Source organism: Pelodiscus sinensis, chromosome 2 (assembly GCF_052426305.1).
Source record: "Pelodiscus sinensis isolate ZL-2025 chromosome 2, ASM5242630v1, whole genome shotgun sequence".
NCBI lineage: Eukaryota > Metazoa > Chordata > Testudines > Trionychidae > Pelodiscus > Pelodiscus sinensis.
Genome location: NC_143053.1, coordinates 181,295,404 through 181,309,632, shown reverse-complemented (window position 1 = coordinate 181,309,632; position 14,229 = coordinate 181,295,404). Strand labels below are relative to the sequence as shown.

Sequence of the window (14,229 nt, the reverse complement as noted above, 5' to 3'; positions counted from 1 at the left end):
ACGCAGTGGGAATGCCCATCGGAGACCAGTATAGCCTCCAGGCACTGAATATACTTTTTGAATCCAGGTGATCCTGTCGTTCTGCTCTCCCTTCTTTCTATTTTTTTTTAAAGTCAATTTCAGTCAGGTCAATGCCAGTTAGGCATAGACTGACCGTCAGAAAAGAAAAACAGTTTTTTTTTGTTTTGTTTTTTTAAAGAAAATGGGACTACAACTAATCTACAACTATAACTGAAACAACTAAACTACATATAACAAGAAAAGTTTAACTAAGAGATCTCCCTTTCCCCTCAGAGGCTATGTCTAGACTGAAAGCCTCTTTCGAAAGAGGCTTTCGAAAGATACTTTCGAAAAAGAGCATCTAGACTGCAAGCGGAACTTTCGAAAAAGCAAGCCGCTTTTTCGAAAGAAAGCAGCAAGTGAGTCTGGATGCTCTCTTTCTAAAAAGCCCTGTTGGCATTCAAGAACGCCTTTTTTCGAAAGAGCACTTTCAAAAAAAGGCGTTCTTCCTCGTGAAATGAGGTTTACTGCCGTCGAAAGAAAAGCCGCGTTCTTTCGATTTAATTTCGAAAGAACGCGGCTGCAGTCTAGACGCAGGTGAAGTTTTTTCGAAAAAAGGCTACTTTTTTCGAAAAACCCCGAGTCTGGACACAGCCAGAGAGGCAAAGGGAGCCTAATGTAACTCCATCTGCAGACGGTTGGAGAGAAACTGACAGGACCGGACCACACTCAGCTGAGAGGCGCAAGGAGGCAGTTGCGCATGAGCAGTCCAGTAAGGGGCTACTGCTATGAAAAATTCCTCTGGTTTGAGGCACCGGGACGAGCACAGCACCTTGAGTGGAGCACCCTCGGGGACACTACTCGATGAAGAACTCATTTTGTGAGATAACTGCACATTAAGGCAATACTGCAGATTTTATTTACACTTGTGCCAGTATTCTTTGTAAAGAATCCCAGCAAATACTTCAAGTTTGGTTAAGAAAATATACCAACAGATAGTCTGCCATCCAAAATGTCCTCAAAAGAGATCCTAGAGAGGATCTAAAAAGGCCCAAGATTAGTCACAGACTCATATCCTCAAACTCTTAAAATTCCTGTAGATCCAGATATCACTTCAGATGTCTCAGGACTTGGTTTTTATTCAGCAGAAAATAAAAGCAGTAGCTCTAAACTTGGCTGTTCATCAACACTGCCATTAACCTAAGAACGTAGGATCAACTGCCCACGGAGAATTTTAGAGAGAAATGTTTGTGTTATTAACCATATTCCCCATCTCTTCACTCTTCTCCTGATTCAAAAGAGATGAAGCTAGATATCAGAGGAGTTTTATAAAAATGACAGAGTGAGGGGGAGATGAGAACTGATAAGAAGTGGGATACAACCCAAGACACTTTTAGAGCTGCTCTGTGAGGATAGTCTGATCTGAGACTTTCCCCACCATGACAACAAACAATTGGAGATTTTCTGATTGGCTTTGGCTGGGTCTGTACCAGGGTGAATGTCCCCATGAAAGCATGCATCATACATGTTGAGAGCTGTAAAACTATGTCCTTTTCTGGGTGTGGGATTATAGGTGCCAGCATGACCATGTGAAATTAAAGTTTGCAAATAAACCAGTTAAGATGGCAGCGATCAAGAATGGTCTCTCTAGCTACTCTTCTTTTGGGGTTCTAGGAAGCATATGAGTACTAACCCTTGCCTTGGTGTTTAAGAGATTGCCACTCTACCACTTCTGTCTATAGGTGGGACTATTTCTTGTTTGACAATCTCTGAAAATGGCCCCTGAAAAGAGGTAGGAAGGGGGTTTTGGAGAGGGCAGGGTGGTAAAGTTGATCACTTACCTCGAATGGATGTTTAACACCCACTTGCCCATTGTTATTCTACTCCACTTGTGGAAAGAGTACTAGATGACCCCCCCCCAAAGAATTTGTGGAAAATAGTGATGTGAATGGTTAACCAGTAAGCATCACCTTTTACTGTCTCCCATTAACTGGTGGGGGCTAGAGCAGCTCCTCGCCTGCTGTGGGCAAGGGGCTACTTTAGCTCTACAGGCCTGCCACGAACATGGGTGTTCCAGCCGGGCCAGAGCAACCTCTGTCTATGGCAGGGGAGCTGGTCCATCCCAACTGGGCTGGAGTGACCCCCTCTTCCCCAGCCCACCCACCCTTTAATTGGATCACATTATGTTTAACTGGTTAACCAATTAAACAGGATTTTACATCCTTAGTGGAAAATTGGCAAATGATGGCAATGCTGGTCTGCAGTTTTGAAGTTCCATCAAAAATATAATTTAGACAAGGCTGGGATTGAGATAACGATGTGGCGGCAGAAGGAGCAGGAAAAATTGAACTTCTGAACCTCTTCCCTCTTACGGTGTAACTCATAAAACTGCAGTTAGGAAACCTGTTGAGCCATCAGACTCGTAGGATTGCCTGTGAATTCTCTCTTCAGGTGTAAATATTCCCTGGGACCAGGAAAAAAAGGGCACACACACGCACACCTTTAAGGACTCATTTATCTTTTGGTTAAAATGATGATGAATTTCAAAGGGTAGGGCTTCAATGGCATTCTGACCTCTCTGTGAAGCCCTGCAGTGCAAAGCCATGATTCACAGAGCATCACAATGGCACTTACTATTATTGTGGCTGTCTCTCTTGCTGATTGAAGATCAGTTCTGGCAACCAATTCACCTGCCTAAATGAGAGTCTGGAATTAAGCTTTATCATGTAAGGGCACATTGCAGACAGATGGACATTGCTTTCAAGAATTCTCCAACTCTGGGTGCACAGAATGCACGCATATGCACTGGCAAATATGTAAGGAACAGCACTCAAAGAAGAAAAATAAGATGTGTCAGCTCAGTGGTATAACCAGCTTAGTATCTAGCCTCTAGCAGGCTACTATCCACAATGCAATTATTCGACATATACAAGACAGGGACAAAATTGCTTTTATCCATGAAAGTGATCACTGGATCTTAAAACATAAGGGGGGGATATTAGAATTACTGTCTTAATTAGAAGAATGGAATTCTTCCAATACTAAGTATCACATGTTCTCAATTATTTTTACTTTATAACACTTTTGTCTTTTGCTAATATCTCCAAGACTCCCTATGGTTGTTTACCTTTAAGACTATAGTCCGAGAACCCATCCTTGGGTGTTGACTATAGACTCTCACCTTATGCAATAACTGACATGGAAACCTGCTGGGGGCCACCTTCCAAATGAGCACAGGGAAGTACATCTTTCCCTATTTCATGTAGGCTTATTGGGGAATAGGAAGAGAAAAGGAAAGGAAAGGAAAAAGAAAAGGAGAATCTGGAGTAGGAAGTGGGAACAGTACAAACTGGATGCCAACTTGAATAGCCAAGATTAGATCATTTTATCTCATAAAACCACAATCTCCACGAAGAGACAGAGGGGCTGAATTCTAGACTACTGAAGAGGGCATATTTATGCAATCATATTTGTTTCAACAAGAAGAGGTCATTAGCAAAATTATCAAAACTCAAAATTAACTGACAGGGTCCTGTATCAGCATGGCACCAACCTGCCACGAGCACCCTGCTTCTGGTCAGGTGTGTTTGCATTCTTTAAATAAATAATCCTGGCCCTAGTGTCATGCCATATTCCTTTCCCTCTTTCCCCCATAGGCCTCCTTCCTGGAGGCAGTGGTTTTGCCCTCTTGGTCTACTGTGGCTCCAGCTCTCCTGTTGGGCCACTACATAGTCCAGCTCCCGTTCCAGGGTTTATTGCTGTCTCAGTAGTCCAAGCCTGCTCACTATCTCAGTCTCAGCCCAGAGGCCCTAATAATAGTAGCCACATGCTGCTGTGTCACTTTAAAAAGACTGCTTTCAGTTCCCTGGCCCACTTCCCCAGCATTCACCAAGGCTTCACCCTTAGCTCAGGCCCAGCAGCCAGCCAGGAGCTCTTCCTTGCTGCCCTAGTCCCTGCAAGCACTGAGCACCCTGTGGTGCTGCAGTTCTTCTGGCCTGCCAAGAGTGCCACCTGTAGTCCTCTGGCTCTAGCAAGAACTGAGAGTCTCTGGCTCTGCAGCTTCTTTTTATATGGTACTCCTGGGCCCTGTTTGGCTGCTTGTCCTGCAGCCACTCTAGGATGCTTGGAGGACTTCTCTACGGATCCTGAGGCCTCCAGTAGAGGACCTTTGGGCCTAATCTACCCCATTCACAGACACTTCTATCCCCCAAAAGAGCCATTCACCTTCTCTAATACAAAAGCAGTAATATTGCTGAAAATCCCAGCTGCTATTAGGCAAACTAGTTAACAGGCAACACAAGGTATCAGGTTAGTTTGGGACCCTGGGAATACATACGCATACATTGCTATATGCATCATTCTTATGAGCAAGGTAGAGTCTGAACATCAGAAGTGCTGTTTGTTAAGAGAAGGATTCTTCTAACTTGCATTTGACTGCAGTATGTACATGTCTACTCCTGTGACACCAGATGGAGAGGGTTCAATTATTACAGAGAAAACTTCCTCAGGTGTGTGACTGGTGAGTCTCCCTCATAAGCCCAGATTGTAAATGCTCACCAAATTTGGGGTCAGGAACGAACTGTTCCGCGGGTCAGACTGGCAGAGACCTTGGAAGTTTTTCGCCTTCCTTTGTAGCGTGGGGTACATTCGTTTGCTGATTTGAACAAAATAAATTTCCTCTGGATCTTAAAGTCTTTAAATCAACATACGAGGACTTCAGTAATAAGCCAGAACCTCTGGCTGAGTTACAAGAGGGAGATTCTGCAGCCTGCAATATGCAGCAGGTCAGAGTATGTGATCATGATGGTCTCTTCTGGACTTAAAGAACCAAGACTGCTCTCTTATTTTAAAGTCTATTTTCCTTACTAATGCCTGTTTAAATTGTATGTGTTGTCCCCTCACATATACTTATATCCTTTCAAGAAAAATAAAAGATTAATTTAGGAGCAGTCATTCAACAGATCAGTCTAACCATCTAAACATTTAGTAATATGCTAGATGAAACTCTTTAGCAGAATATAGTCACAAATACAGATGTGAAAATGTTTATTAAATGGAGCTTTGTCTCCCCAAGACACCCCCTAATACTTGAAAGTTATTATACAAATCATGCTTATAAAAAATTGTGTTCAATATGAAAAGCTGAAGATTTACTGTTTGCAATTCTAAAATATGAATTGCTTACAATCATTATGTGCAATATAGGTTTACAATTAGGACGAGAATCATCAAATTTTGCTAGGAAATGTGCTAGAGTTCTGAACTATAGTTAATACCAACAACATTAGAAAGTCAAATATTCTCCAAGATCAGCAGATGAAACCTCAAAGGTTGAAAACAAGATAAAACATAGCTAGCTCGCACAAATTTACATTATAAATCATGAAAGGATACATCCATGCATCACTGGAAGAGCAAACCTATGAATCTGAAAATACATAAAATTTAAAAAATATTTTTTATGAGATGTCTAACAAACCAGACATTTAAGTACTAACTCTAGAAATAGACAGATGACAAGTATATGAAATTCTAGTAAAAGATAAGCATTGTAAAGGCAACTCAGTTTGAAAAGAGACGCTTATTGCCAAAGAATAAGTTTCATGTTTTCTAGATAAGTGATTTCTTTGCACAATCACAAAGACTTTTGCTCACTAATAAAGCAACATGCAAAGCATGATGCTTATTACAGTACAAAAGAAATTCTTTAACCATGCTTATCTAACAAAGTCAATTAATGAACTTAGTAACAGCAAGCGGCCTTGGAATATAAATAAGTATTTGTACTCCCAGTTCTAACAGATATCTCCTTAATATTTTTGCCACAAACAAGCTAAATGTAAATTAATACTTGGATATAGTTTCTAAAACCTGCTTAATTACTGTCAATGTTAAACAAACAAATGTGTTAGCTGAGTTCAGAGTTAGCAATACAAGTCTCAGCTGAGAAACAGTGTATCGCAATTGAATTATTTAACACTAGACTTAAGAAATCCAAGTGTATAACGTTGACTGGGTATAATTTGCTCAACCAAAGAGTAAATACGGCAACACACTGCCCTTTAAGTAGAATTTTAATTAAAAAGTTAAAGGTGGTTTGCAAATATAAGGCCATGTTTCTCTAGATGGTGTAGAGACTATAAAAAGGATGGCAGATTAGACATTAAGTCACCAGGAATGTATTGAAAAATAGCTATGCTGCATTCTCTCAGTCCTAGATACCCTGGAAGCCCTTCTCCCCGTCTCAGGATCCGCTTCTGAAGATTGTGTCAACTTCTAAGGTTGTCTGCTATTACATTTTCTCTGACAGCTGCTACAGTAAAGTCTTCCCTTTCCTTTTCATTACGAGGTTGCATCAATGGAGGGAGATTACAATTGGTATTGAAAAGGGTGTGGGTGCAGCATCTAGCAAAGAGACTATGGCAGTAAAACCCTCACATGCAGTGGAGTGTAGAGACGCTGGTTCTTTATGAGAATGTTTTTGCTTTTTGTGGACATGCTGCCATGTGCTTGGGGACCAGGGAGGAGGGAAGGGCACAGGGAGAAGAGGGAGGAAATCACAGGAACACAATTACCTGCACAATTCTGAGATTTTTTCCAACTTTAATGGACTACACAGGGAAAGTCCATACAAAGTACAGTCCAATTGGGAGAGAGGGAATATCAGAACTTCAAGTGACATCTTTCTTCACTAGTTCAGATTTCTAGCTCAACATTTCATGCAAGAATTCCCAATATAAACACATAGTCACGTATGACCCTTCATTGTGCACTTGTACATTTTAACTTACCATGTAAAACCCAATGTGTTTCTAAGCTTTTGATCTCCTGAAGAATTGTTTTGAAAAGTAACACTAATTTAACCTAGAAACTTTGAAAGTGTTCTTTCAACTGTGTGTGCAAATTTTGAGGAAAGGCAACCCATAATCATCTCACAGGTATGCCAAGGGAAAGATAAACTACCCTTGAAAAACAGAGATTGTTTTCCAATAAGGCTCAGTAGAATGCAATATTTTACTGAATCCCAACTACTTGGCACGCGCTATGTACCTCTTCATTTTGTTATTTTTCTTAGCATAATGCTGAGGCCATATCCTCAAATTGTATTATTTTCCCCTAACAGACATTTTCAAGACATTTCATTGAACAGTGTCAGAGGATTTCCACTACTACATTTCAGTTATACCCAGTTTAAGACCGATAAATGTAATGTCAGTAACTTCCACACAGTTAATTTTGCTACAACCAGAAAACAAGTAACCAATATTTTATGTACCACTGTTTGTGTACGTGGGACATTTGAGACAGAATATTAAAGAAGGAAACTTTAAGTATACACTACCTCTGGCTGAGCAGCAAATTCTCTAAGAAGATGCCCATTCCACACAAACCGTGGATCTGCCTAGAATGAGAAAAATAAGCAAATATGATGCGGGGATTGGGGTTTTGTTTTTTTTTCCCTTTGGAAGCTCAATTTAGTTCTATGGTAGGGCAGGAGCTTACCGCCATCTTGTGGTAGTATACGTTTGGCTGATCAGATACATAGTAATGGCAGTACACCTGACTTTCAGAAAATGCTTTTTGTACTCCTTTGGCTGGATGGGTTACAGCACACAAGAATAGCTAGAGACCCTAATGGACAGCAGCCTCGCCTCAGTCCCCAGAAAAATCATGGAGGGAATCCTCAAGGAATCCATTTTGAAGCACTTGAAAGAGAGGAAAGTGATCAGGAATAGTCAAAACGAATTCACCAAGGGCAAGTCATGCTTGACCAACCGGATTGCCTTCTATGACAAGGTAACTCAAGGGTGGGCAATAATTTTTGAGGGGGGCACTGAAAAAATTTGGTAAGTGGTCAAGGGCTACACTCTTCCATATTAATGGAGGTGCAGGGTCTCAGATGGAAGTGGGGTGCAAAAGGGAGGTGGTGGTAAGGTATTGGGGTGCAGGAGGGAGAGTGGGGTCTGGGAGGGCATTTGGGACAAACCTTGGGTCTGAAGTAGGGGAGGCAGAGGGTTGGGGAAGAAAGGGGCTGGGATGCCAAAGGCAGGCTTTGGCCAGAAGACTTATCAGCCAAACAGCCCAGCAGTTTCTCTGGCAGCCTGACTGCCTGCCCCACCCACACAGGCAGCAGGGCCATGTGCGTGTGAATAACTACCAGCCAGAGGAGGGGGGACATAGTGCTTCGTGAGCTGCCTGTTATTCATACAGGCAGCTCTGACTGGTTTCTGGCCAGAAACCGGCCAATGGGATTGTGCTGGGGTTATATTTTACCCTGGCCTGAGGTAACTGGCTCTGTGGACATGGGAAAGTTGGTGGAGGTTATATACCTCGACTTTAGCAAAGCTTTTGATATGGTCTCCCACAGTATATTTGCCAGCAAGTTAAGGAAGTATGGATTGGATACATGAACTGGAAGGTGGATAGAAAGCTGGCTAGATTGTTGGGCTCAAAGGGTAATGATCAACGGCTCAATGTTTGCTTGGTGGTCAGTATCAAGCTGAGTGCCCAAAGGGTCAGTTCTAGGGACGGTTTTGTACAACATCTTTATTAATGATCTGGATGAGGGAATGGTTTGCACCCTCAGCAAATTCACAGATGACACCAGGCCAGGGGAGAGGTAGTTACATTGGAGGGTTGGGATAGGGTCCAGCGTGACCTAGACAAATTGGAGGATTGAGCCAAAAGAAATCTGATGAGGTTCAACAAGGACAAGTGCAGATTCTTGCACTTAGCATGAAAGACTCCCAAGCATTGTTACAGCAGTTCAGCAGAAACGGACCTGGGGATTACAGTGGATGAGAAGCTGGATATTAGTCAACAGTGCGCCCTCATAGCCAAGAAGGCTAATGGCATATTAGGGTGCATTAGGAAGAGCATTTACAGCAGATCTAGAGAAGGGATTAGTCCCTTTTATTCAGCACTGATGAGGCCGCATCTGGAGTATTACATCTAGTTCTGGGCCCACCATTACAGAAAGGATGTGGATGCATTGGAGAGGGTCCAGTGGAAGACAATGAAAATGATTAGGAGGCTGGAGCTCTGCTTTGGGAATGCAAAAGTTCAACATTTCAAGGGGCTATCTAGCTTATGAAAAAAATAGCATGCATGAAAGTTAATCTACGTCAAACATTTCAGAGGATGAAACCAACTCCTGTCCCCTCGAGTTCAGTCCAGACAGAAATTAGGATCTAGTGGAATAATCCCTTCAGTCAACTGATCTATAAAATAAACCCACTGCCATGAATTAAAACTAGTTGACAAACTGCTAGATACAAGACAGAAGTCAGTGGAGTCCTTACCCTTTCTAGTAGGCTCATTTCTTGGAATTCTGGGCTAGTGTTGGCTAACCGTTGTAAAGTGTGCGTTATGTCATATGTTGTAGAAAAGTAAAATCCATCCACATTCAAGACATGACTAAGCATTGCTAAAAAGGCTTTATTGTCCTGCAACTGTTGGCAGAAAAAACAAAGAACAACAAGTATTCTTATCAAATGGCTGTTTTTTTTAAGCTCCCCTTTTTAAAAGACACTGATGTTTTTGCTTTCCACACACACAAACCCCCAATACAAAAAGGACATCTTGAGATCACAATTTTGACACAAGGTACAGAATGAGAGTTTACAACTGTTCCAATATACCATAATTCAGGGGCAGGCAAAATATGGCCTTCAGGCCAGATCTGGCCCATCCAGCCTGTTGGAGCCTTAGTCAAGCTCCCTCCCTGCCTGCCCCACCCCTGCATGCTGCTCAGAGCAGCTCTCTGAATACTATTAGCCTGTGGGAGAGGGAGAGAGGCTTCAGGAGCTGTTCCCCCTCCATGCACAATCTCATAGCTCCCATTGGCTGGTTTCCCCTCCCCTCCACGAAAATAAAAATGATCAGTTCAGTGATAAACTAAGTGCAATAAAGAGTTGGATGACTTAGTCAAACTAGTTTCCTGTAGGGTTCATGGAAGCAGGAAATCTTGAGAAAGGATTTGGCATGGAGATGGTAGTGGTTTTGTGGACTAGCTCAGGAAGGATACGCCATGCATGGAAGACAGTGTGGAAAACATGGAGGTGGCTTAGAGGAACAAAATCAAAATCGATGAACTACAATGCCATCTGTATTTTAACATTGCTCAACTGCTGTAACAGTCTATAAAACTATGCTTCGATGTCACGAGACCTACACAGAGTAGTTTTTTTTTTTATTAAGCTAAAGATAAAAAGCCATCAGAGAATTATTAATCAGTTGTGGCTTACTTATTTGTCTTCTACCAATCTACTCCTACCTGAATATCAGTTAAGTGCAGCATGGTCTTTTTGTAGGAGAGGATGTCAAAATCAGTTGCTTTCCAGATTGCATGACTGAAACATTCACCTACTTTTTTCTTTTTTGTTATTACAATGAGATAGTTGCCTGTAAAATAAAAAGTGTAGAATCAAGAATAATTAGATTATGAGATTCAAACAAACATGGATAGCAAACCGAAGGCTATAATCAAGGAAAAATGATGAAGGGAAAAGAGGAAGAAAGATTCCTAGAGGTTCCCTTCCTCAAGTGTTTCCACTAAATTCTTTCATTAGAACAGGAAGTGGGTCTGGCCCACAAAAGTTCATCAGCTATTAAACCATGTTGTTAGTCTTTAGAGTGCTACATAGTTTTTCCTTTTGCTTTTGCAAGATCAGATTAACATGGCTACCTCTCTATTACCACTCCAGAAGACAGTCTGGACAACCCAAAACCCGCAAATGAATTACCTTTCCTATAAATTCCCCATAGAGCTGAGTAGGGATGAAGCACACCTTTCCAAGGATGCACTTCTCCATCCCCACATGCAAATCTGAACCTGCCAAGAATATGTCAGTGCCTGCTGCATTGTCTCTCTCAAGGGGTAGCCAGCCCCCACTCCAGATCCAAGTATAGACAGAAGTGACTGAGCACATAGATTGGAGAATTCAGAACCCATCAACAATATGTACAATAAGTGCAATAGTTTTACAACAAATGAGATTTCAGATGTCTTACAAAAGGTCCTGAACAGACATACTATTTTATTCTCAAAGACACTTTCCATAAAACCTACAAAACTCACTAAATGTTTTGCATTAATTTAAAAAAAAATCAAAACTATTGCACATATAAACAGAGCAGCACTCAAGATGGCAATTTTTGCCTCCACCTTGGAAAATATAATGTAGTCTTATCTTCCATTGAACAAAACTTATTTACTGTCACTTAACTACATTTGGGAAGAGGTTTGAACATAGCCTTTGATTAAACAACCAAATACATCAATATCATAGCAGGTCACTCCCAAATATCTTTTTAGTGTACCAACAGTATTGACTTGAAATCAAATCTCACCAAAAGTTACACAAATGTTACAGCAAATCCAGTGCCAGATGTGAAAGCAAGAGGGGCAGAAAGGAAAGAAAATTTTTGGAGATGCTACAGAAAAAGGTTTTTTTAAAAAATTGACAGATTAGTCATAGAATACTCGGACTGGAACAGACCTCGAGAGGTCATCGAGTCCAGTCCCCTGCCCTCATGGCAGGACCAAATACTATCTAGACCATCCCCGATAGACATTTATCTAACCTACTCTTAAATATCTCCAGAGATGGAGATACCACAAGCTCCCTGGGCAATTTATTCCAGTGTTTGACTATCCTGACAGTTAGGAACTTTTTCCTAATGTCCAACCTAAACCTCCCTTGCTGCAGTTTAAGCCCATTGCTTCTTGTTCTATCCCCAGAGGCCAAGATGAACAAGTTTTCTCCCTCCTCCCTATGACACCCTTTTAGATACCTGAAAACTGATGATATGTCCCCGCTCAATCTTCTCTTTTCTAAACTAAACAAAACCAATTCCTTCAGCCTCCCCTCATAGGTCATGTTCTCTAGACCTTTAATCATTCTTGTTGCTCTTCTCTGGACCCTCTCCAATTTCTCCACATCTTTCTTGAAATGCAGTGCCCAGAACTGAACACAATACTCCAACTGAGGCCTACCCAGCACAGAGTAGAGCGGAAACTAGAGTAGTAAATTAACTCCTTTTCTACAACATTTGGATACTAACAATTCACAGGATATCTTCCCTTCCTTTACTTAATTTATACAAATGACAAATTTCACCCTACAGCAACTTTTAAAACAGGGGAAAAAATGATTTTGTCCAAATTGTAATTTCTGGTTTCCTTTACATATGAACCACAGTTTCTCCAGGCTTGGATTTCTCTAGAAATATGTTTTCCTTACCTGCCACCAGGCGGATTGTTCCCAAAATGCCACATATGGGTCTTGTTACTGCTGAAGGGGGAACATCTTTCTTAACTGAAAAGCAGAAAAACAATATGTCAAATTTCATGTTTCATGATTATATCATGTGTAACTTTATTAAGCTCGATTTGATCATGAAGTTTTAACCAAAGGCTGCATGTCATTAATGAATCACAGTAGTGAATGGCAATGGATTAGAGTTTGAAAACCTGCTGGGGAAAGAATTTAAAGTTAGGAAATTAAAGTTTTTATTTTGTTTAATCACCAAGAATAATTCCAACTGAAGAAACTTCAGTTCATTTACACGACAGTCTAGCTGGGTAGCTCAGCAGTAGTACACCGCCCCAGCAAGGAGTTTCCTGTTTTGAACCAAACTACATGTGTTAAGGCCCCAATACCAGACTTAACCCACAATACTTGGCTTTCCCACTTTGGAGCACTCCTACAGCACCTTAGTCCAATTCCACAATGAGCAACAGGGCCAGACATGCAGTCTGAATTGTTTTCTCTATGTTTTAAGGCCAGCTCTTCAAGGCAAAGACTACCAGACGTGCATAGCTCTTAGTACAGAAAATATATTCAGTAATAGGTGTGTGAGAGAGGGGAGGGGAGAAAGGAGATGGATAGATGGGTGCAGCTTGCAAAACTGCTTCTGCATTATAATTTTAGTATCCCTCCTGGGGGGTTCACTGTGAAGATCATTATTACTAAGTTTTAAACCAGGCTTGTCCTAAATTTAAGTCAGTTAACTGCCCTCAGAGTTTGATTTAGGGAAAAAGAGAGTGACTAGATTATAATTTCACTGACATGTAATTCAATGAATAAAGTAGCTGCTGGGACAACACACTTTGTCCTGAAAAGTTTATATCTTAATGAACCATCGGCATTAAGAAATGGCAGACAACAGAAACCTGGGAAGAGTAATCCTTGCAGCTCTGAAGTAATCACTATTCCAGTACCATAATTTTTCAATAGGGTGAACGTTCTAATCTTGTACAAAAATATTGTAAGATTTACAGTCCAAATTTAGCTGGAAAACAGGTTTTAATTTCATCTTCTAGGTGAGAGAACAAAGATATTTTATTTTCATATTAGAATCTGTGTACTGTAGCAACTCCTCTCAATAAGACAACATTTGAGTATACTTAACATCCTATTTTCTGAAATTCATAACTCAGTATTAAAAGGTTTGTTTCAAGATGCATGCCTGCAGTTGAGAAACAACTTATGTTTGTTAAAACCACACCAACTGGCTCAGCACTCTGAAACAACTCACACTGTAGCCTTTTACTAGCTCAGGAAAAGCTAAAAAGGATCACCATCTACTATGTATTTGAAACAGTTTGTACATCTGTGTCCATTCGGGAGTCTGTCTGTTCAAGAACTCCTCCTAAATGGGAAGAGCTAGAACCACCAAATTTGGTATGCAGCTTCCTCTTATAACCTAAAGCAAGGTAAGGGTTTGTTTGTACCAGGACAATGGGATGTGCATGGAATGTGACAGTCTCAAACAGAAAAGAAGGGCTGTGATAGCAGAGACAGTTATACTCTCGAATGACCACAGGGACCAGTGTGGCCCTGTCACCCTGGGCAGCAGCCATCAAGTGCGCAGCGCAGCACGCCTCCCTTCTCCCCACTGCTCTGACTCCTGCACTCTCCAACTCCCTACCCTGAGTCCCTCCTCAGTGTTCAACCCTCACCTCTATAGCCCCCTACTCTCTGCCCTTAGCTCCTCCAATTCGGACTCCTGCACCACCCACATACTCAGCCTCTTACACCCTAAAGGATCCAAGCAACACCAGATAAATCTTCTATTGTAGAAAGAAGAGTGAAATATGTTGGCCAAGTTCATAGATGCCCAAGCCAGAAGAGATCATCTAGTCTGATCTCCTATATGGCACAGCCATAGAACTTCCCCCAAAATAACTCCTAGAGTAGATATTTTACAAAAAATATCCAATCC

At 41.3% G+C, this 14,229-nt stretch overlaps 1 protein-coding gene across 1 annotated transcript in view; it reads right to left on the bottom strand.

The window, feature by feature from the left end:
• Window positions 1-14,229, bottom strand: part of SACM1L (SAC1 like phosphatidylinositide phosphatase) — a 61,047-nt gene that overhangs the window by 25,518 nt on the left and 21,300 nt on the right. The window contains exons 3-7 of the mRNA XM_075921878.2: window positions 12,246-12,320; window positions 10,277-10,404; window positions 9,303-9,452; window positions 7,343-7,402; window positions 5,395-5,428 (exon numbers count right to left, since the gene is read on the bottom strand). Coding sequence (XP_075777993.2) covers window positions 5,395-5,428; window positions 7,343-7,402; window positions 9,303-9,452; window positions 10,277-10,404; window positions 12,246-12,320 — 447 coding nt within the window. The remainder of the gene's footprint in view (window positions 1-5,394; window positions 5,429-7,342; window positions 7,403-9,302; window positions 9,453-10,276; window positions 10,405-12,245; window positions 12,321-14,229) is intronic.